Genomic DNA, 22,456 nt, shown 5'->3' on the forward strand with positions numbered 1-22,456 from the left:
ATGGCAATGAGGCTCACCTCCTAATGTCTTTCAAAGTATTATTCATGAAATAACCCAGAAACTGGTGAAAAGGAATCTTAGCCCTTCATTCTAAGGCAGAGGAGAAACTGGCAGGTCTAAAGGCTGCTTCCTCTTATTTTTTCAATTACTATCCCTATCAGGCGATAAAACAGTGATTCCCACCCTGGCTATACAGTAGGATCGTATGTAGTGCTTTTATAAAGTACTGGTGGCTGGGTGTGGTGGCTCACACCTGTAATCCTAGAACTTTAGGAAGGCAAAGCAGAAGATCGCTTAAGGCTAAGAGTTTAAGACCAGCCTGAGCAACACGGCAAGACTCTATCTCAAAAAAAAGTATTCAAACACGCGTCCTACCTCCAGAATATGTGATTCTGCTGGTCTGAGGTTGGGACTAGACATAAGCTTTTATATGTTTATATTTATATATACTTTTTTTTTTTTGGAGACAGAGTCTTACACAGTTGCCCTGAGTAGAGTGCTGTGGCATCATAGCTCATAGCAACTTCAAACTCTTGGGCTTAAGTGATCCTCTTACCTCAGCCTCCCGAGTGGTTGGGACTATAGGTACCCGCCATAACATCCAGCTGATTTTTCTATTTTTAGTAGAAATGGAGTCTCGCTCTTGCTCGGGCTGGTCTTGAATTCCTGAGCTCAAGCAACCCACCCACCTTGGCCTCAACCTCCCAGAGGGCTAAGATTACAGGTGTCAGCCACTGCGCCCAGCCCTCGGTGTAAGTTTTTAAAAGTCCCCAGATGATTTTATTGTGCAGGTAGGGCTAAGATTCACTGAGCTAGAGAAATGTGGATTATAAAACCTAGACAGGGGTCAGGCATGGTGGTTCACACCTGTAATCCTAGTACTGGGAGGCCAAGGCAGGTGGACTGCTTGAGCTTAGAAATTTGAGACCAGACTAAGCAAGAGTGAGTAGTGTCTCTACTAAAAATAGAAAAACTAGCCAGATGTGTGGCAGGGGCTTATAGTTTCAGCTACTAGGGAGGTTAAGGTAAGAGGATCTCTTAAGTCCAAGACTTCCAGGTTGCTGTGAGCTACAATGATTCCACTGCACTCTATCCAGGGTGAGAGAGATACTCTGTCTAAAAAAAAACCTAAAGAGGTGGCTAACCTGCATGGTAGTTTCACATATTGCCTCCCAGGCAAGTGTAGAGAAGAGATTCACCATTGCAAATTGAACCAATGTGATTAAAGGTAACGTTACATGCTCTGAAATGCATAAAATGGTATCACAATGCAAAGTCTTGAGGGCAAGCCAACCACCAACAGAGAAAAAGTTGAAAATAAAAATTACTGAAGACTTTTGTCCATGAATCTGGCAGTGAATCATGGCTTTTCCTCCTGGTTAAAGACAATACCTTTAAGCATAAATGGCTGAAAATAAGAAGCTCATATACACTTGGTATCTGTCATCCTTTGGAGAGAAAAAGCAGACTCAATCTCCCACATAAGTCGAATATTAATACTACCTACAGAGTGTACTTTGAAGGGTCAGACCTTGTATTCTACATTCCTGGGCTGCAGCAGCAACTGAGCACTTTCCCTGTAGTAACCCCCAGGATTGGACATTGACCACAAACACTCAGACTCATCTGCCTTATAGAAGTGGCTACTAACTTCTAACTTACAAGGTATCTTTTGTAAGAGAAAAATTAAAAGATGGTGGGCAGCGCTGATGGCTCAGTCAGTTGGACGCCGGCCCCATATACTGAGGGTGGCGGGTTTAAAACCGGCCACATACACTGAGGCTGTGTAGTAACCAACCCGGCAAGAGGACCCCTAAAGACCCCAACTGTCTCAGCCTGAGTCCCCACACATCTCAAACCCCGCCCCTTGGGTTAATTCTGAGAACAGGTTTCAGAATAGAACAAGGAAGTTCCATGAGTTCCCAAGAACTCCTAGCAACAGATAACAATGGTAGAACTTACCCCAACCCCCTAGTAATGACTAAACAATGGTGAAAAACTTATTTCCCAAGCCAAGTTTGTCCCTATGCCAGCTGCCACAATACAACCCCCTGACTCACTGCAAGTGGTGCCAAGCCCCCCTGAGCCAACTCTGTAACCTGCTACGTTCTGCTTCTGTTTTTGCTTAGTTTGTCACATAGCACAAAAAGAGTATAAAAATCATCCTGCTCCTTTCTTCAGCGCTGTTTGCCCTTTGGGCAGTGACCCGCCTGCGCAGGTGTAATAAATCACCATCTGATTTATACCTGAAGTGGGGTCTGAGTTTTTCTTCCAGGTGGCATGAGTACAATAGCTGGTGGGTTCAAACCCAGCCTGGGCCAGCTAAAACAATGACAACTGCAACAACAACAACAAAAATAGCCGGGCGTTGTGGCGGGCACCTGTAGTCCCAGCTACTCAGGAGGCTGAGGCAAGAGAATCGCCTAAGCCCACGAGTTGGAGGTTGCTGTGAGCTGTAAAGCCATAGCACTCTGCCAAGGGCAATAAAGTGAGACTCTGTCTCTATTAAAAAAAAAAAAATTGAATGATGGTAAATGGTTACCCCCATTAGCTTCACCCCCAAAAGGAATTTATTTATTTATTTATTTTTTCTTTTGAAACAGAGTCTCAGTCTGTTACTCTAGGGTTGAGTAACATGGTGTCATAGCTCACAGTAACCTCAAACTCCAGGGCTCAAGTGATCCTCTTGTCTCAGCCTCCCGAGTAGCTAGGATTACAAGTGCCCACCACAATGCCCAGCTAGTTTTTTTTTTCTTTTTTTGCAGTTTTTGGCCAGGGCTGGGTTTGAATTTGCCACCTCCAGCATATGGGGCCAGCGCCCTACTCCTTTGAGCCACAGGTGCCGCCCATGCCCACCTAGTTTGCTCTTCCTCAGGCTGGTCTTGAACTCCTAAGCTCAGGCAATCCACCTGGCTTAGCCTCTCAGAGTGCTAGGATTACGGGCATGAACCACCACACCTGGCCTCCCCAAAAGGAATTTCAATAGTCTCCACTAAAAACATATTTTATGGCCAAATTTAATTTTTCAAGTTTAGCACAGTTCAAATTCTGCTCCATTGAAAGGATGTGGAACCTTGTTTTCACACAAATGAGGACATGGAAAGCATCAGGTATTTCTGAGGCAAAAACTTGTATCTACCAAACAATGACAAGCATTTACCCTATTCAGCATTGCTGTTCTGCTGGTGTCATTTCCTCACAAGTACAAAGCAACAGCAAGACTACGCCCAGAACCTATGAGCTCCTGGCTTGTCAGAATCTCATTGTAAAGCCTCATTAGGCTTTTATCATTGCAGGTTCACAAGAGTTCTTTCCTAAACTAGAACATCAGAGAGACAAATAAAATATCAATTTTCTAGAGTTCAGAGCCATATCTGAAGCTCAAATACAGCAATTGTGTGGAAGGCTAGACATTTGGTTTCTATTTTCTCTAGTTCCAACTCTGTAATGGTATTATCTCACCACAATTTTTAGGTACTTTTATTATCTACTTCAAATCCTTTGTGGAATAAGGAAGACATAGCAAATGAATAAAAATAAAGTTTCAACATTATCTGTGCCATGAAAAAGGGTAATTAAGAATTTTTTTGGTTTTCAGGTTTAAAACAAACTTGAACCCAAGTAGATTGAACAGACAGTAAAAAACAGTAAAAAAAAAAAAAAAAGCTGTATGGCATAAACAAGCACCTATTTAAAACCTGGATGGCATAAACGTGGAGAGTTAAGGATCTTCTTAGACAGCATCAATCCAGTCACTCACTCAATGGAAGAGCGGGTGCTCATTTGGCCTGTTTGAATTCTTTTAGCAGAAGGAGCCCACTACTTCATGAGGTACCTTATTCTACTAGTGGAGAGCTGAATCTATTCATTAAAGTTCTTTGTAGAGACAAACTCTGCATTCCAGCATCTCCTATCCAGTCGTCTTAGATAGTCCTATAAAGCACCAAGAAATCCACATTCTGTCATGTCTCCCCTAGCCTTCTGCTTCCCACTCTAAATATTCTCTACTACTCCATGTAAGAAATTAGTTCCAAGCTCCCACAACCACCTTGCTCTGCCTCTAGAGATTTTTAGTTTGCTAATATGGCTTCTTTAAACCATGCATCCAAAAACACAAGTGGCTTTCTTGTCTCTTCCTCCCCGTACCAATTACCTCTGGTTCATCTCGCCAGTCCACGTTCAGCTCCTGATCAAAGCCCCTCAGTGTCAGACCCAAGCCTCTTCGACCTTTCTGACTAGAAGCCTCAACGATGTCCTTCCGACCCTGGCTGTATTTACCCAATCCTTCACCTTCCCTGAAGCCCATCTTGGCCTGAAAAAGAGAAGTAATGGAACAAAATTAATTCAGTCCAACACACATTTATTTTGCCTCTACCACATGCCAGATAGTGTGCTGAATCCTAAGAAATATGAATAAGGTCTAAAGTTTGCCTTCCAGAAAATGGCGATGAGAAAACATAAATAAATAACTGCAGTATAACTGTGGGACCATTGGCTGTCTGTTCTGGAGGTGAAAGTCTAGGGCAAACAGAAGTTTGGATAATGAGAAGGAACCTCATAGTTGTAATTAAAAGCACCAAAAGTACTTAATTAATTTCAGTGGACATTTGCACAGCTTACTCTTTCAGCTAATTGGTCTGATTGAGAAGTTGATCTACAGTAGACTTGATAAAGAAAACAATCTAAAATGGAACCATTTCAAGCAGAAACTTCCTTACCCATATTCAGTCAAATGTCTTACTAGGCAAGGACAATAAGGGCTCGCAGAAGCCCACTTAATCAAGATATTAACTGAAAACTTGCTGTATGTAAAACTAAGGTACTAGATATGGAAGGTACTATAAGATCCTGGGATAGAAACACTTTTTAAAATGTCATTAACTGTCTACAAACTCACACTAAACTCTAGAGTTACTGGGCCCAGGTGTATACCCCAAAGATCAGAGACTTAAATCCCAAACCGCACAGATTCTTGATTAATAAAAGAACTCCAATCCCCAAAAGATCTAATTCTCCCTAGAGGGTCTATATTCCTTTTGAAAGGGGCATTACCAGCTCAAGAGCTGGATGAATTCCTATGGTAGCCACAATTCTTCTCCCAGGTCAAAGAGGCTAACTAAGTCACAAGCCTTCCCATCTTCCACTTCACCAAAGCTTGTGGCCCCCATCTAGAATCTTGACCTACAACTTTAGCAGTGGCAGTCCTCATTCTTAAATAAATCTAACAGAAAATGGAGGAATCAAATATGATATTCCTGAAGCTAGACTGAAAGCAAATTTGGATTTCCCTGACCTTTGCACATACACTAACGTTGGATAAAGAAAGTGAGGTCTTTCTACTCACCTTCCTTCTTATGATGTATCAGTGGGTATGAAAGTTAGGAAAGAAAATCAGGCTTTCTTTTGGAAAAAGAATAAATGGAATATTTCCATTTATTTTAGGTATGTGGCGTGAACAGGACTTTAGTCATTTCTTTTGAGATCACTCACTAGAGCAAAAACTCACAGAACGAAGCCTTGTTATAAACTAATACACGTTCATGTTTAGGGAAATGTATTCACATATGTTTACAATAAGAATTCATTACTAAGTATACCAAAACGCAATCCAGTTCTGGACAGAAGAAACAGCCTAAGCAGACACTTCCCATAGATGATTCAAATGTGATAGACACTTCTATTGAGAAGGGGGCCACACTCTCTACTAAATTTCAGTAGCTAACAAGCAGAGAAAAATCCATGCCCTATTTTCCTTTTCTTCTTTTTTTTTAGAGACAGAGTCTCACTTTATCACCCTAGGTAGAGTGCTGTGGTGTCACAGCTCACAGAAACCTCAAATTCCTGGGCTTAGGTGATTCTCTTGCCTCAGCCTCCCAAGTAGCCAGGACTACAGGCACCCGCCACAACACCCGGCTATTTTTTTGTTGCAGTTTGGCCAGGTTTGAACCCGCCACCCTCAGTATATGGGGCTGGAGCCCTACACACTGAACCACAGAGGCGCTGCCCCCTATTTTCCTTTTCATAACAATACAAATCACTGTTCTCTTACTCTACTGGTGGAGCTTTAGAAACACAACCCAAGCACTGACATACCATAAGCTTCTGGGAAACGCTATTATACATGGAATAGCGAGAAGAAGTTCCCTCCACAAGAGAGTCTGCTTTGAATGCATCATTGAAAGGGTCAGAGCTGTGTTGCTTCCCCTCAGTCTCACTGTCAGACTCACTCAGGCTTGTGGTAGATGCTGGAAAAGAAGAAGGAAAATGTTTAGGTAAGTTTCTGGCATAAATTAGCCTCTAGAAGTCCAAGTTTCATTTATTCAACTAGTGTTCAGTATATGCATTGCACGAAGTTCATTAAATGACCTAGGGTCAAATCTCTTCTCTCCTTCTCACTAGCTATGTAATCTGAGGCAAGTGACTGAAAGCTCCTAATAGACTTCATATGGCAGGAGCTCAAAAATAAGTTTTCAGAGATGTGGGGGAGAGGGGTAAAAACTTACCTACTGGGTATGATGAACACTATTCAGGCAATAAGCAGACTAAAAGCCCTGATTTAAGCATTATAAAAGGTTTCCATGTAACAAAGACATTTGTATCCCTTTAATACTTTGAAATTTTAAAAAATATATATTTTTTAAATAGTTTTCTTTCTCCATCCTTTCATAATTCCTCCACTACAAAACTAAGATTGTTATACCTACCTTACAGGATTGTTTAAAGATTAAATGAAGTAAGGTATTTGAAAATACATCATCAAATATAGTGTATTTATTGAAATATAGTTATTTCTGCTCTATTTTAATTGGAACATCAGTTTCCTAACACTCACACATAGTTCCATTTTCAACAATTCTCTCATCAGACTAACAGTTTCTACTGTTTAACCTAGTTCTCTTTGCTTTCATAGTCCTTCAAACTTATAAGGAAGAGGGTAGGTCCATAATGCAACCCACAGCAGAGCTGGCTCATAGGAACAGAACGGGGGGAAGAACTAGGGAGAAGAGGACAGGGGAAGGGCACGGCACCCGTAGCATAGTGAGCAGGGTGCCAGCCACATACACCCAGGCCAGCTAAACAACAATGTCAACTGCAACAACAACAAAAAAATAGCTGAGGCAAGAGGCTGAGGCAAGAGAATCACTTAAGCCCAAGAGCTGGAGGTTGCTGTGAGCTGTGACGCCAGGGCACCCTACCAAGGGCGACATAGTGAGACTCTGACTCAAAAAAAAAAAAAAAAAGAGGAAGGGGAAGGGAAGAAAAAAGAAAGAAAAAGAAGGAAAAGGAGGAAAGAAAAGCAGGGCAGGGAAGGAAGGAGAAGCTCAGGTAGCACCACCAACTAAGAGCATAAAAGAGAAGCAGCAAGACATTCCAGGAGGGAGCTGGCAGCATAGGTAAGCTAAGCCATTAGCTTCATCGTCAAAAACCTCCTTGTCAAAAAAACTTAAAAAAAATCCACCAGGGGTGGCACCTGTGGCTCAAGGAGTAGGGCGCCGGTCCCATATGCCGGAGGTGGATGGTTCAAACCCAGCCCCGGCCAAAAACCACACAAAAAAAAAATCCACCAGGCCAGGCATGATGGCTCACACCTACAATGCTAGCACTCTGGGAGGCTGAGGCAGGTGGATCACTTGAGCTCAGGAGTTTGAGATCAGCCTGAACAAGAGCGAGACCCTGCCTCTACTAAAAATAGAAAATTAGCTAGGCATTGTGGCAGGTGCCTATAGTTCCAGCTACTAAGGAAGCTATGGCAGGACGATCATTTGAACCCAGGAGTTTGAGGTTGCTGTGAGCTAGGCTGAGGCAATCTAGCTGGGGGCAACAGAGTGAAATTGCATCTCAAAAAATAAGAAAGAAAGAAATAGCTGGGTGTTGTGACAGGTGCCTCTAGTCTCAGCTACTTGGGAGGCTGGGGCAAGAGAATTGCTTAAGCCCAAGAGTTGCAGGGATCCTCAAACTACAGCCCGCGGGCCACATGAGGCGGTGTGATTGTGTTTGTTCCCATTTTGTTTTTTTACTTCAAAATAAGATACGTGCAGTGTGCATAGGGATTTGTTCATAGTTTTTTAACTATAGTCCAGCCCTCCAACGGTCTGAGGGATAGTGAACTGGCCCACTGTTTAAAAAGTCTGAGGACCCCTGAGTTAGAGGATGCTGTGAGCTGTGATGCCACAGCACTCTACCTAGGGAGACACAGTGAGACTCTGTCTCAAAAAAAAAAAAAAAAAAAAAAAGACCCACCCTACCTAAGCAGTTGCCAGAATGGTGGGCTACCCTAGCCAAAGTTGGATATTCTCAGTCTGGATATTCACTGTGACTAGCACTTTCCCTCTTTGATACAGACAGAAGAATCAATATTAACTTGAAAACTACTTCAACCAGGTGTAATTTTATGCAGGGAGTTTCTCAGGCAAACTCACTCAAATCTGGAAATAGATTACGTGTCAAAAATTTGGCTAACAATTTCTGATATTCCCATTGAAAACTATAAATCTAGGCAGCGCCTGTGGCTCAGCAGGTAGGGCACTAGCCCCATATACCCCGGCCCCAGCCAAACGGCAACAAAAAATAGCCGGGCATTGTGGCGGGCGCCTGTAGTCCCAGCTACTTGGGACACTCAGGCAAGAGAATTGCTTGAGTCCAGGACTTTGAGGTTGTTGTGAGCTGTGACACTCGCCACAGCACTCTACCCAAGGCAGAATAGTGAGACTCTGTGTCAAAAAAAAAAAAAAAAGAAAAAAGAAAATTGTATAAATCATAAATTGAGAGAAATGGAGAACAGAAAATGAGGGTAGTGGTGTCCAATCGGACTCCAAGGCTTGAGAAGTTGTACAGTGCTTAACAGTGCACATATCTCAGAAACAACATGGTAATTCAAAAAGAAAAAGAAAAAAATGTTTTTCAATTTATGTGTATTATTCTTTCAAATGTTTATCAGTTGTCAGGATATAAATGCTTGTTATTTAGAACTAAATACTTAATAAAATGAAACTGTTGGGCATTTCTGTTGGCCTAGAGACAGGGTAAAAAAAAAGTTAGGGCAACACTAAGGGTGCCAAGAACCAAGAAAGCCTAAGAACCTCTGCTCTACATATTGGAACAGATAGACCACCAAGACGCACTGTCAAAAGAATATAAGAGCAAAAGAGCAAGACCATATGCATGTGCATGACATCCTAACTCTGTGTACTAAACAGGGAAAATATAATGATGTATTTTTATTTCTTATAATTGAATAAAGAGCTTTTGGTGAGAGAGGATACCCAAGAAGGGTGAGGTCTAGGAGAACAGGTCTTCTCAAGGAGATCACAAGGATACACCTGCAGGGTCCTCTCCATGGTGACTCAGCTCTTGGGAATTTGTAAACTTCCTGGAACTTGGAAATTTCTACTTCTGTGAAATCCTATAGTTCTGTGGGGGCTGGAATAGCATCTCCCGCTTGATTCAAACTGGCCAATGAAAAAGGTACCTATGGGTTGGAACTTTCTGACTGGAGATAAAAAGGAAAAGACCAAGCCAGTCAGGGAGCAGGGCCATTTGGAATTCTTCTATGCCCTTAAGCTCCCAGCCGGTGAATAAAGCCCTTCCTCTTATAAACATGGTGTTTGGGTGCTCTTTCTCTCTGTTGGGCATCGTCTTCCTGCAACATTGGAAGTAAAGATACACAAGAAGACCAATAAAAGGGATTATCCACAGAGGCAGGGGTGGGAGCATGGGGACAGAATACTAAAATGATTACCTGTAACAAGCAAAAGTTAAACTTGATTTACATTTTTATCACAAGAGTTTACACAGGCTACGTTTTTGTATTTGTTGACTTATTAACCATATGAATATGTTATCTATTAAAATGTGAAATAAACATGAAAAAACTGATTTAGCAATGTAGCACAATTCCTTTGAGGAAGAAGGGAAGTCAATGAAAAAAGATGCCAATTCAAAGCTTGGATTCTTGTGGGAGATACTGAGGAAAGGCACAGAAGGCAGGCATGTAAAACAATCCTTTATAGAATTTATAACTTGAAGAGTACATCATAATTCTAAAGCCTATCTGCACTGACCCATCAATTTCCATACTAGAACACAACCTTCTCAGAGTTGATACTCAAGAAGAATAAAGCCTTTCCCAGTGTCCTGGGCCTGACTAACTCTCCTCTCCACTGTGCTCCAGCTCCACCACCAGCGTAGCACTCATCATACTGCCTTAGAGCCAGTCACTGTTTGCCACATGCTGTCTCTACTGGACAAGGCTGCTCCTGGAAAGTAGGAACTGCGTCACAGTCAACTCTGTATCCCCAACACCTGGACTGAGGCTTTCCATTTAATAGAAATTAATTAAATCTTACTGTAGTAAATTCAAAGGTCTGTCAGCCAGGTGTCGCTTTCCTAAGGACCTCATGACTATATGACTCCTTAAAGGATTTCCTATAATAATACCTCTGATGAGTGGTACAAGATGTTCAGGCCTCAAAAGTCTAAGGATGAGGATGGCATACTCTTTTAATAAAAGGGAACTGGGCCCTCCTTGAGCTATAATTTAGCCTCCTTACCCACCCCACTCAGCTGAAATAGGACACAGTTCAGAACACTGATATTGTTTAATAGATCAGACAACTTTGGTTCAGGACTTTTACACAGCATAAAAAGGTTCATGCTATATACTCTGGGATGCTATGCAAAAGTAAAAACCCTCAGAGAGCTTAAAAATCTAATATATAGGGCAGCACCTGTGGCTCAAAGGAGTGGGGCGCCAGCCCCATATGCCAGAGGTGGTGGGTTCAAACCCAGCCCTGGCCAAAAAACTGCAAAAAAAAAAAAAAACTAATATATAAAATAAATATTCATTTTTAAGGATAAAGCATTATATAAAAGGACAAGTGAACATGTATGAAAAAAGTAGAATAAACTTAAAACCAAAATTCTGGCTCCTAACTACTTAGCAAGAAGGAATTTTGGTGCCCTTTATGAGAGGCACAAAATCTGCCCCTTCCCCTTGGGAGCTGTCCAATTCTCCTAATAAGGAGCTGACTTGCTTACATGAACCAATGCAGCACAGATCACAGAGTGCCAGGGAGTGCCACTCAAAAGGAAAGACCCAGAACACTAACAATGAGTAACCATGGAAACTGAGAGATGAGGTGAAATTTATTTTCTGTTTTCCACTTTGCTGCATTTTCTGCATTTGTGAGAAATAAGAATATATTAGTTTGAAAATCAGGGTAAAAAATAAAGCTATAAACAAATAGATTACCATTCCAAGCATTGGGAAGAGTTGGTTCCTTTCCAGAGAAATCTTCAGAGAATACGACATCTGAGGGGAAAGGTATCTATAGTGGCTCCCGCTACCCCTGGGCCTCTCGTCTATTATCTCTCATGCACAGAAGAGAAATGCACCCACAAGCTAAAGAACTGTACTTCCCAAGGTGTACTTCTTCAGTTAGTTGCTTCTACCTGCACTGCTTAGTACAGGAAGAGGTGGTACCAGGAAGGCAGGCATCTCCCTAAGTACAGCCCTCAAGTTTGTTTTGAGCAGCTCAGGGAACCAGGGTCTTGACTGATCAGAAGCTACAGTGTTAACTCAGTTATTCCTTTCACCAGCTATCTGGGTATTCATAGGTATACCATGAATAGGTTTTAAATCCTAGCATCTTTCTCAAAGAAAACTGTGCCCTTGCTCTGGCCCTAGGTAGTTGCCAGGCTGTTAGGTATGCTTGAGGACCCAACTCTGAGCTCTGGAACAATATGAACACCATTTTTGGCAATGTAGGGTTCCTGCACCCTTGGATCTCAGAGAGAGTTGTTTTGTTTCTTTTTGTCTCCCTAACATCTTTGGGCAAAAATAACAGGGAAAACCAAATTTGAGTAGAAGACTCACTAGGCAAATCAGTGGTGACTCTGGTCCAAAGTCCTAGCATGAGACTTTGGTAATATCCTCCTTCAAAGGTGATACCTACTGTACACTGTCCTTCACTGGCTCTGAGAGTAAGGTTGACAGGAGCGAAAATATCACCCTATTATTTCCTGTGAGATCAAGAAATATGCTAGATAAGGAAATAAATCTTATTTCTTTCATTCATGTGGTATATGGAGCCAATTCTTAGCATGGCATGATTTAACACAAAGTTCCCTAGATTAGTCCTAAAGTCCACAAACTGCCATGATCACTACTTATTCTTACCCATAGGCCTTTGGGGACACTTTTTAAAAATAAAAACCAGAAACTGTCATGGCTGCAACAGGAACTAAAGAGGAAGTTTAGCTTCCCAAGACTGATAAGAATTTAGCCAACACTGAGCAGACAATTTTGTAATGAGGGTATAAATTACAAGGAGTAATAAGGTCAGTTTATTAAAATCATTAGTTTCATTAAGAACTTACCAAGGCTGGATAGCATTACCATTTTCTTTCCAGGAGGTCTCCTTCTAAAACCTACCAGAGAGCCCAAAACGTTATTTAGGGTTTTCATTTACAACTTCTTCTCTACCTGACAGAAATCATTATTAAATTACTGGAAAGAAGAAAGTTTCACTTTACAGAAGAACCAGAGGCAGAGCAGTAGGGCAAACATTTCAAGATTAAAAATGACAGTGACAAGCTGGGCACAGTGGCATGCACCTGTAGTTCCAGCCACTCAGGAGACTGAGGTGGGAAGATCACTTGAGCCCAAAAGTTCAAGACCAGCTTGAGCAATATAGTGAGACCACCATCTCTTAAAAAAAAAAAAAATCTTTTTAAAGGGGATGGGTGTGGTGGCTCATGCCTGTAATCCTAGCACTCTGGAAGGCCAAGGCAGGTGGACTGCCTGAGCTCACAGGTTGGAGACTAGCCTGCCTAAGCCAGAGCAAGACCCTATCTCTAAAAACAGGCGGACCATGTTGTGGGCGCCTGTGGTCCCAGCTACTTGGGAGGCTGAGGCAAGAGAATCGCTTGACCCCAAGAGTTTGAGGTTGCTGTGAGTTATGATGCCAGGGCACTCTACCGAGGGTGACAATGTGACACTCTGTTTCAAAAAAAAAAAAAAAGAGAGAGAGAAAAGAATGAAACATATGAGGGGCAGCTCCAACCATTAATGGCCAAGGTGAGCAACATACAGAAACAAAAGAATTATTAATTTAATAAACATCACATCCTGCCTACCAATTGCTGTGGAATACATCATTCCGGTTTAAAGACTCAATTTCTCCTTCATGCCAGACAAATGGTAATTCATTAGAGCAATTTAACAGATACCAATAAAGGAAGCTTTTGATTAAGGTCATGAATCTGGGCTGACAGGAAAGCAATGGTGGTTCAGGGCAAATAGCCTAGTTAGGAAAGAATTAAATCTGGTGGAGGGAACGCACATTTAACAGGGCACCTGTGAAGGAACCTGGCAACTTCTGGAGCAACCGGCTGTAGGAAGGCCAGAAGCCCATACTAGATGCATACCAAAGGAAAAAAGAACATTTTCTTAGGGTCTAGACCACAGTTTCCCTGTGAGAAACAACCAAAAAGAACAAAATGGCCTCATTTGCCTCTCCTTACTTCAAAAGGCCATTATTTGACAGCAAATTTCCAAGAATTTATTTGCACTTGAAAATGCCTTCAAACTCCTTTAAAGTACTCAAAAGAATGCATGATGCAACAGGGGCCATAATGACAACATCCCTTTTCTTCTTTACCATGGGCAGATCTTAGTCTTTGACCTGACAACGTAGCTACCTTGTGAATAATATAAAATAAACAAACTGATTAAATAGATCTATTTATGAAGTCATCACATTGCTCTAACAGAAAAAGAAAACACAAGGTCCAGACAGAACTTTTTAGTTTTTCCAATTGTCCTTCCTAAAAAGCATTTTTCAATCATCTACTGGAACAGAATATTCAAGTAGAAATGGTTGGAGCAAATGGAAAACACCCCTGCTTTAATGCAATGACTTGAATAGAAAAGTGGCATATACATCTCAGGGGAACACATAGATAATCAACTAGCAGATGTCCAGGGGACACCTAAGAGGAATCAATACAGAACACAGATGATACAAATGCTAAGTACTTAATGAAATGATCTGAAGACCAGAGGAGACAGGCAAACTGAAAGATGTGAAGCATTTTAAGCTTCTTGGAAAAGACATTATTGCCTTCTATCAATTTTATTCAGCAAATATTTACTCAGCGTTTCCTTCCTGGGAGGTATGGGGGACAAAGCACAGTCTCGCTAATGAAGAAGTCATTATAAAGCTGCCCCTTCCTAAAATAAATTAACTTGGGGAAATCTAGAAATGTTAGTCTCCCTCTGTGTCCTTCCTCATTTTCTACAAATGAACAGGACCAAGTGGCCTATTGCCAGCCACACACAAAGGACTGGCCACCTCTGGATTTCCATTCTATGCGCACAACAGGAACACTCAACCTGACTGAGTCATATAGTGCTACTTGCAGAAAAGGTTAAAGCTATTTGGTAAAAATGAAAGGGAGTATGTGTGTATGTATACAGAGGGGAGGGAGTAATTTCAATTCACAGTCAAATTTTTTTTTTGGTCCTTTCGTTTTTTGAGATAGAGTCTCTAACTGCTGCCCTGGGTAGAGTGCTGTGGCATCACAGCTCAGCAACCTCAAACTCTTGGGCTTAAGCAATTCTCTTGCCTCAGCCTCCCAAGTAGCTGGGACCACAGGCGCCCACCACAACACCTGACTATTTTTTGTTGCTGTTGTTGCAGTTGTCATTATTGTTTTAGCTGGTTCAGCCAGGTTCGAACCCGCCACCCTCAGTGTGTGTGGCCAGTGCCCTGCTGACTGAGCTATGGGCGCCACCAGATCCTTTTTTTTTTTTTTGTAAAGACAAGGTCACACTGTCTTGTCCAAGCTGGTCTTAGACTCATGGCCTCAAGCAATCCTTCCATTTTAGCTTCCCAAAAGTAATGGAAATACAGGCATCAGACACAGCGCCTGGACCTACAGTCATGTTTTTAAAAGCTTGAAACGTACTAATAATCAAACTGGTTTCCTTGAAGGTTTCTTAACCTCATACACTTACCTTCTTTAATCTAGGTGTTGTCCTCTCCTTACTTCAAAGAGATGTTACTTGAGGATAACTATCTTTAAATTGAACCAGATGCCTAGGCCACCCAAGTATCATTTTTTTTCCGAGACATGCTCTTCCTTTGCCCCTCGCAGCCCACCTCTCCCAAATACCCCTACCCAAGGAGACTCTACCTTCACCAAGCTACTCAAATCCCAGATAAGAGGACAAATTCCGTTTCTCAACAGTCTCTAGAACTGATGTGCCCAATATGCTTTTGCCATTCCACTTGGAAACTTCAAATACATATATGTAGCCTTTCTTACCTACCCTAGACTCCACCATGACTTTAAAGGCACATATACCACCACACACAAAGTTATAAGAGAGTCTCTCATCCAGCCTGGACCACAGCCACACCAAATGCTCCATTAGCTGTACCACCTGTCAAGCTTCTCTCTGGACCAGTTTCTCCATAGCAGCTGATGAGTAACTGCCCTTCAATTAGCCTACCACATGTGAATAAACTGTATTTCCTACCACCCTCAAAGGATGCTTCACACCCTTTCAGTCATCAATCTGTTACCAAATTCCATTCCAGTTTACCAGTGATCCAACAGAGGATCTAAAATGCAAACCTGCTGGTGTACTGGGCTGAATATAATAGTGTTCTCCTCCAAAATCATGTCCTGTGAATGTGATCTTAATTGGAAATAGGGTCTCTGCAAATGTAACCAAATTAAGATGAGGTAATACTAGTTTGGGGTAGGCTTTAATCCAATGACTGACGTCCTTGTAAGAAAAGGGAAATTTGGACACAAACACAGAGAAAAAGGTGGAGGGACAGAATGAAGTTAATGCTGCCACAAGCCAAGAAACACCAAGGATTGCCAGGAACCACCAGAAGCTAAAAGAAGTAAGGAAGCTGAGAGCTGTCAGAGGGAGCATGGCCCTGCTGACACTTCAATTTTGTACTTCTAGCCTCCAGAACTGTGAGAGAATAAATTTCTGTTGTTTTGAGCCACCCAATTTGTGGTAATTTATTATACCAGCCCTAGAAAACTAATACAGTTGGCAAGTCAAGGTAAATGTAAATGGAGCTACTTCTAATTGCTCTGTACTTGACACATGCTCCCAGACACTTTACAATTTCTCAGAAGGATCTGTGGTTACTATGAATAACTCTAAAAAATAAGCAAAACAAAATGCTAGTTTCAACTAGATCAGTGAAATCCTTTGAGCTTAGTGTAAACAGTGAACACAACAATGCTCCAATACTGTGGGTGTTTCTGACAGAAGATAATGAAAAAACACCATTCAAAATCCTGAGGAAAATTAGGCCTGATTGTTGCTGCGAAGAGCCCCTCCCTTATAAAAGAGCTCCAGGATCATTATTTAAGTATTAAGTCCCCAGACCACTCAATGTTACCACTACTTCTAACTGGTTCAAGGCAGCAAGAGTGCCACCTATACTCTTCTGCTGGAACACCAATAGAAGGCACTTCTGAAAAAATTCCAGTTTTTTATTTCAAACAAGTTTTCACCCTCTTAGGATTATGGCAGAAAAGAAGAGTACCTAGGGCCAACATTTCTGTGCAGAATATGCCTAGTTTTCTCTAAGGGGAAGGAAATGAACTATACTCTACTCAATCTAGGCACCAAGGATTCAAATAACCAGGCGGCCAGTGGCCTTAGACCACAGAGGAAAGCATACCTTTTGCTCCATGATTGACAGAGGAAGGAGGTTCATCATCAGATGTGGAGCTGAGGTTCAGGGCAAGCTCTGCAACTCTTTTTTTCTGTTTCTTGATGGGGGCAGTGCATTCTGGGTCTGCTCTCCTCCTCATTGTTAACTGTAACCATAAATCCAGACAGTCAGCTGCCCTTGAGTCACAGCCACTGGGATCAGAGCAGGAATTCCTAAATACAAATCATCAATGGGATGAAATTTGGCAATTATACACATCTTTCAGTGCCAGCACTTGAATAGCTTCTTCCTCAGAATGAGGTGTAGGATGCTAGCCATGCTCTGGTTTTCAATAATAGCTGTTTGTTTTACTGGAAAATATGGTGCTCACAGACCCAAAGGTCTCTAAGCTATTGGTGTCAAATTCCAAAAAGTCATGGATCAACTGCACAAGCCACAGGAGTTGGGGGAGCGGGGGTAACTTTGGGTACTTGTTACTCTATACTTTTGATCCAACATTGGCCACGCATGACAATTTTCACTGGAAATAAATTCTAAAACCTAATAAATACCAACCAATAGGTGAAGGGACCATACCAGAATGATTGTTCCATTACCATTATTATTTTGCTAGGAGAACTAAGAGATTACATAATATGATAAATACTGGTTTCTGGTTTACTTCACGATGTTTGAAAATATGAAAGAATTGGGAAGGTTTTTAAGCAGAGTAAGGAATAGAAACAGTGGCTTAGGACTGAGGAAAAAGAAGAGTTAAAAAGTTGTTGGGACTATTTCACAGAACTGAAGTACAAAAATTAATTTTAAGAACAGGAACCCACCTTCACAAAAAAGAAAGGGAACAGGCAGGCACCACGCCACCATCATCCATGTCCATGGGTAAGTACATGAGAGGTAAGTATGAGAAAAAAATAGATGGAATGAAATTATTATGAGACCTCTAAAGTCTTAAGGATTGATCAAATTAAAAAGCAAGAATGAGTAGTGAATACACTATGATTTACACACAACTGACTGCCTGTAGAGAACTCAGAAAAAAGGACTCAAAACAAGGTGAGTGACAGGCTAGGCTGTAATCCTGGAAGAAGGGGAGAAGGAAGGGTACAAACGCTGCCTTAAAGCATGAGTCACAGCAGCACGGCAGGAAAGCAATGAAATTCAAAGATGTCACCAGTCCTCCTAATCTCACAAAATCCTGGATCACATGTTTCAGTTTTCTCCAGCTCAAGGGTGAGCCAGTCAACAAAATGCACAAGTGCATCCTTCCTAAGGAGGCAGCCTCTTACTAGGCACAGTGAGGGGCTAACCTGGAGGAACAGGAGACATGGAGAAAACAGAAAGCAGTATCAGACTGGGCCACATTTCCATTTAAACTGCTGTCTTAAATTTCCCCCAAAAGGCCCACATGTGAGCCCATCACAGAGCCTGCTTCTTACCACACCAAACGAAAACAGGCTCCTGTGAATCTAAAGCGAGTCTGGGGGAGAATGGAAGTACATGAAACTCAATTTGGACTGTGTCAGGTTGGGATGGATGCAAGAAGAAAGGAAACAGTTGTATGAAAGGGAGGAGATGCTAATGTTCCCCCCAAAAAAACCACATCACCTTAGATTTGGGTCTTCCCAATCAACTAATCCAACCTTCCCATTTTCCAATGGAAAAGGTTGAGGCCTGGAGGAAAAGGCCGCACAGCTACACAGTGCCCAGCTCAAGGGACTTAAGAATGTGCTCTGGCAGGGAACTTCTAAGAGCAAGGCAGGAGACCTTGTTCTACCTGCTGCTTCCCCACGTAAAGGGCTCAAATCCCCTCTGCAGTCCTCTCTCCTTGGGCCTCGGTTTCACGCTGCCACCTATATTCGCAGGGGAAGAGATGAGCTTCTACCTCCCAGGCAGTATCTTCATTTGAAGATAACGTAAGTGTGTAAATGTGTGCGCAGACACGCATGTCAGCGGCAGCTCTAGCTCCAGAGAACTGGCGTGGGGGTGGCGAGATATGAGCGGAGACAGAAGGGACCAAAAGGCGGGTAGAGTCACGACCGCGGGTGGAGGGACGAGGCGGCGGTGGAGGAGAGAGGGATGCTGAGCCCGCGCGCCCGCCCGCTCCCCCCGTCGGCACTCACGCTGAGGGGAGAGGGCTAGCTGCCAGGTAGCGGAGAGGGGGTCGGGCCGACGTTGTCGCCGCCGCCGCCAGGCCTGGCCCTGCCGCTGCCAGAGCCACCGCCTCCTCCCTCAGTTTCGTTTTCCCACAAGCAAGTCCAGCTCCGCCGGACGCGCTGTCGCGCTCGGGTCCCGCCCTGCGGGCTGCGCGGGCTGATGACGTAACGGGGCACCACCTCTCTCCCCTCCCACTTCCCCCTCCCGACCCGCTCCTGGCCCTGGGAAAGGCGGCTAGGGCCTGGCCTGACCCTTAGCCTACCCTGAGGCCGGGCGCCTGCGCTGCCGTAGAGCCGCTCCAGGAGAAGACGCAAAAGCAAAAGTAACCGAGTGTCATGTCTTCCGGCTCTGGGGAAGAGAAACCGATACAATAATTTAAAATGTTAGATATCCTCACACTATTTTACTTAATCTCATCATTATCTTCATTTTACTAAGAACAAGTCCAGAGAGGTAGATTGCAAACTGGTTGAGAGCAGGAGCCCAATGTCCTTGTTCACTGCTCTATCCCAACATCCAGCCTACAGGGCACCCTTAACAAATGTTGAGCAAAGGACAGAGGAAAAAAGGAATGCTGCCTAATCGCCTCACCATATGGATACAGATGGCCGTCCATCTCAAATCCTCTTCCGATTTTCACACCAATATGGCCAAAAGTCTGTTGGACGTCCTCGCTCCGTCACCTCAAACCCCATAATTTCAAACTTTACCTTATGTTCTCCCATAGCCCGCTTCTCCCCACCTCCCACAGTGAATGGCACTGACATCCATCCTGTTGTTCCAACCAGAAATCTGAACGGTCTCCATCTTCCTCATTCCCCAGAACCTCTAATACACTTAATTGAGTTTATCTCCTAATTGGCTCTCAAATTCACATATGTCTATCTGCACTACATTCACGAAACTCATGCACTCATTGCCAAAACTCATGCACTCACCTTCTCCCAGCAAGGATTCCTCCAGTATCTCCAAATCATCATTCCTGTCTCCAGTTGTAATCCCTCCATGCATTCTTCACAAAACCAAAATGATTGATTTCAAAAAGGAAATTAAATCTGACCCTGTCACAACCTATCAATGATTAAAACCCATCAATGACTTCCCACTGCTCTTAGGATAAAGGTGATATCCTTAAGGTGGCCTATAAGTCCCTACAGTGTGACCCCTTCTTCAGTTGCTCTTTGTAGTGCCAGTTCCTCAGTTCTCCTCATCCCTATCTCAGAATGTTAATAAACATCTCTTAAGTATTCATCCTCCTGCCTAGATCATTTTTCTCTCTGTCTTTGTTTGGCTAAAGCCAACTTATCCCTCAGGTCTCAGTTTAGTGTCCTTACCTCTGGAAATCTTTCTCAACCACACTTGGGGGACACCCTGCCCCTTAGCTTCCATAACACTCTGCTCTTTGACTATCAAAGCACCACAGTGTTGTGTAAGGGCCCATTGATTTATCTGCCTCATCCACTACTCAGTTATAAACTCTGTACAGGAAAGGTTATGTCTATCTGCACTACATTCACGATATTTTACCTAGTGGCTGGTGGTAGATGCTTAATAGACTGTAGGAGTGTGGAAGATGAATGAAGGTTGAATGATGTGCTCAAGGTCACAGAGTTAGGAACCAGAAAACAGGCATTTAACCCTGTTTTTGATGTTTTTTGTTTTTTTTGAGACAGAGTTTTACTCTGTGGTCCTGGGTAGAGTGCTGTCATGTCATAGCTCACAGCAACCTCAATCTCTTGGGCTCAAGTAATCCTCTTTCCTCAGCCTCTCAAGTAGCTTGGACTATACGCTGCCTAGTTTTTCTAATTTTAGTAGAGACAAGGGTCTCACTCTTGCTCAAGATGGTTTTGAGGCTCAGCGCCTCAAGCAGCTAGGCTCAAGCAGCTAGAACTCCAGCCACATACACTGGAGCTGGCGGGTTCCAATCCAACCCAGGCCTGCCAAACAACAATGACAACTACAACCAAGAAAAAAAATAGCCAGGCGTTGTGGTGGGCGCCTATAATCCCAGCTACTTGGGAGACTGAGGCAAGAGAATCACTTAAGCCCAAGAGTTGGAGGTTGCTGTGAGCTATGACGCCACAGCACTCTACCCAGGGTGACAGTTTGAGACTCTGTCTCACAAAAAAAAAAAAGATGGTCTTCAACTCTTGACCACAAGCAATCTACCTCCCTCAGATCCAAAGTGTTAGGATTACAGGTGTGAGCCCCTCGCTGGGTTTTTCTATGAGTCCAAAGCCAAGTTTTAGGGCCAGACGAAGTGCTTCATGCCTGTAATCTTAAAACTCTGGGAGACACAGGTGAGTGGATTGCTTGAACTCAGGAGTTCAAAACTAACGTGAGCAAGAGCGAGACCCAGTCTCTAAAAAACACTAGCTAGCCCTTGTGACAGGTGCCTGTAGTCCCAGCTATTGGGGAAGATGAAGCAAGAGGAGAGCTCTTGAGCCCAGAAGTTTGAGATTGCTGTGAACTATGATGCCACAGCACTCTACCTGGGGCAACAGAGTTAGATTCTGTCTCCAAAAAAAAAAAAAAAAAAAAGCTGAGTGTTTTTCTGAGTCACCAAGGCTTTTTTGTTGTTTATTTTTCTTTTATATCCTCACCACTGGACCACATGGGATACTTTTTTTTTTTTTCTGAGAGACAGAATCTCACTTTGTTGCCCTAAGTAGAGTGCCATGGCATCACAGCTCACAACCTAAAACTCAAGCAATTCTCTTGCCTCAGCTTCCCAAGTAGCAAAGACTACAGGTGCCCACCACAACAGCCGGCTATTTTTTTGTTGCAGTTGTCATTGCTGTTTAGCAGGCCCAGGCCGGGTTCAAACCCGCCAGCCTTGGTGTATGTGGCCCGCGCCTGTAACCACTGAGCTACGGGTGCCACCTATTTTTCTTTTTTATAAATATATATATATATATATTAGACAGAATCTTACTCTGTTGCCCTAGATGGAGTGCCATGGTGTCATAGTTCACACCTCAAACTCCTGCCTCAGCCTCCCAAGTAGCTGGGACTACAGGTGCCTGCCAAGATGCCCAGCTAGTTTTTCTATTTTTAGTAGAGACAGAGTCTCACTCTTGCTCAGGCTGGTCTCGAACTTCTAAGCTCCAGGGATCCACCACCTCAGCCTCCCAGAGTGCTGGGATTATAGGTGTGAGCTACCATGCACCTCTCCAGCCTTTCACTGACTGGCATCACCTTTGTCATTGATCTCTGTGGCTGAGGATAATCATCCCAAAACTATGTTTTAATCCTCGTCATTTTTCCTTAAGAAATTTTTGTCTTGGGCAAGACAAAATTTTTAATCCTCTTCATTTTTCCTTAAGAAATTTTTGTCTTGGCTTCGTGCCTCTGGCTCAAGAAGCTAAGGCACCAGCCACATACACCTGAGATGGCGGGTTCAAATCCAGCCTGGTTCAACCAAACAATGATGTCTGCAACCAAAAAATAGCCAGGTATTGTGGCGGGCGCCTATAATCCTAGCTACTTGGGAGGCAGAAGCAGGAGAATCGCTTGAGCCCAGGAATTAGAGGTACTGTGATGCCACAGCACTCTACCCAGACCTTGAGGCTCTGTCTCAAAAAAAAAGA

At 43.0% G+C, this 22,456-nt stretch overlaps 1 protein-coding gene across 3 annotated transcripts in view; it reads right to left on the reverse strand.

The window, feature by feature from the left end:
* Window positions 1-19,027, reverse strand: part of CMTR1 (cap methyltransferase 1) — a 60,554-nt gene extending 41,527 nt beyond the window's left edge. The window contains exons 1-5 of one of the 3 annotated variants that reach the window (XM_053600882.1): window positions 18,833-18,986; window positions 16,719-16,857; window positions 12,379-12,429; window positions 6,094-6,245; window positions 4,154-4,312 (exon numbers count right to left, since the gene is read on the reverse strand). In XM_053600882.1, the coding sequence (XP_053456857.1) occupies window positions 4,154-4,312; window positions 6,094-6,245; window positions 12,379-12,429; window positions 16,719-16,851 (495 nt within the window). In that variant the 5' untranslated portion in view covers window positions 16,852-16,857; window positions 18,833-18,986. Of the gene's footprint in view, window positions 1-4,153; window positions 4,313-6,093; window positions 6,246-12,378; window positions 12,430-16,718; window positions 16,925-18,832 lie in introns of all 3 variants that reach the window. The other 2 variants (XM_053600883.1, XM_053600884.1) reach the window with 2 other exon arrangements.
* Between the last annotated feature and the right edge of the window lie 3,429 nt (window positions 19,028-22,456).

Source organism: Nycticebus coucang, chromosome 9 (genome assembly GCF_027406575.1).
Source record: "Nycticebus coucang isolate mNycCou1 chromosome 9, mNycCou1.pri, whole genome shotgun sequence".
Taxonomy (NCBI): Eukaryota; Metazoa; Chordata; class Mammalia; order Primates; family Lorisidae; genus Nycticebus; species Nycticebus coucang.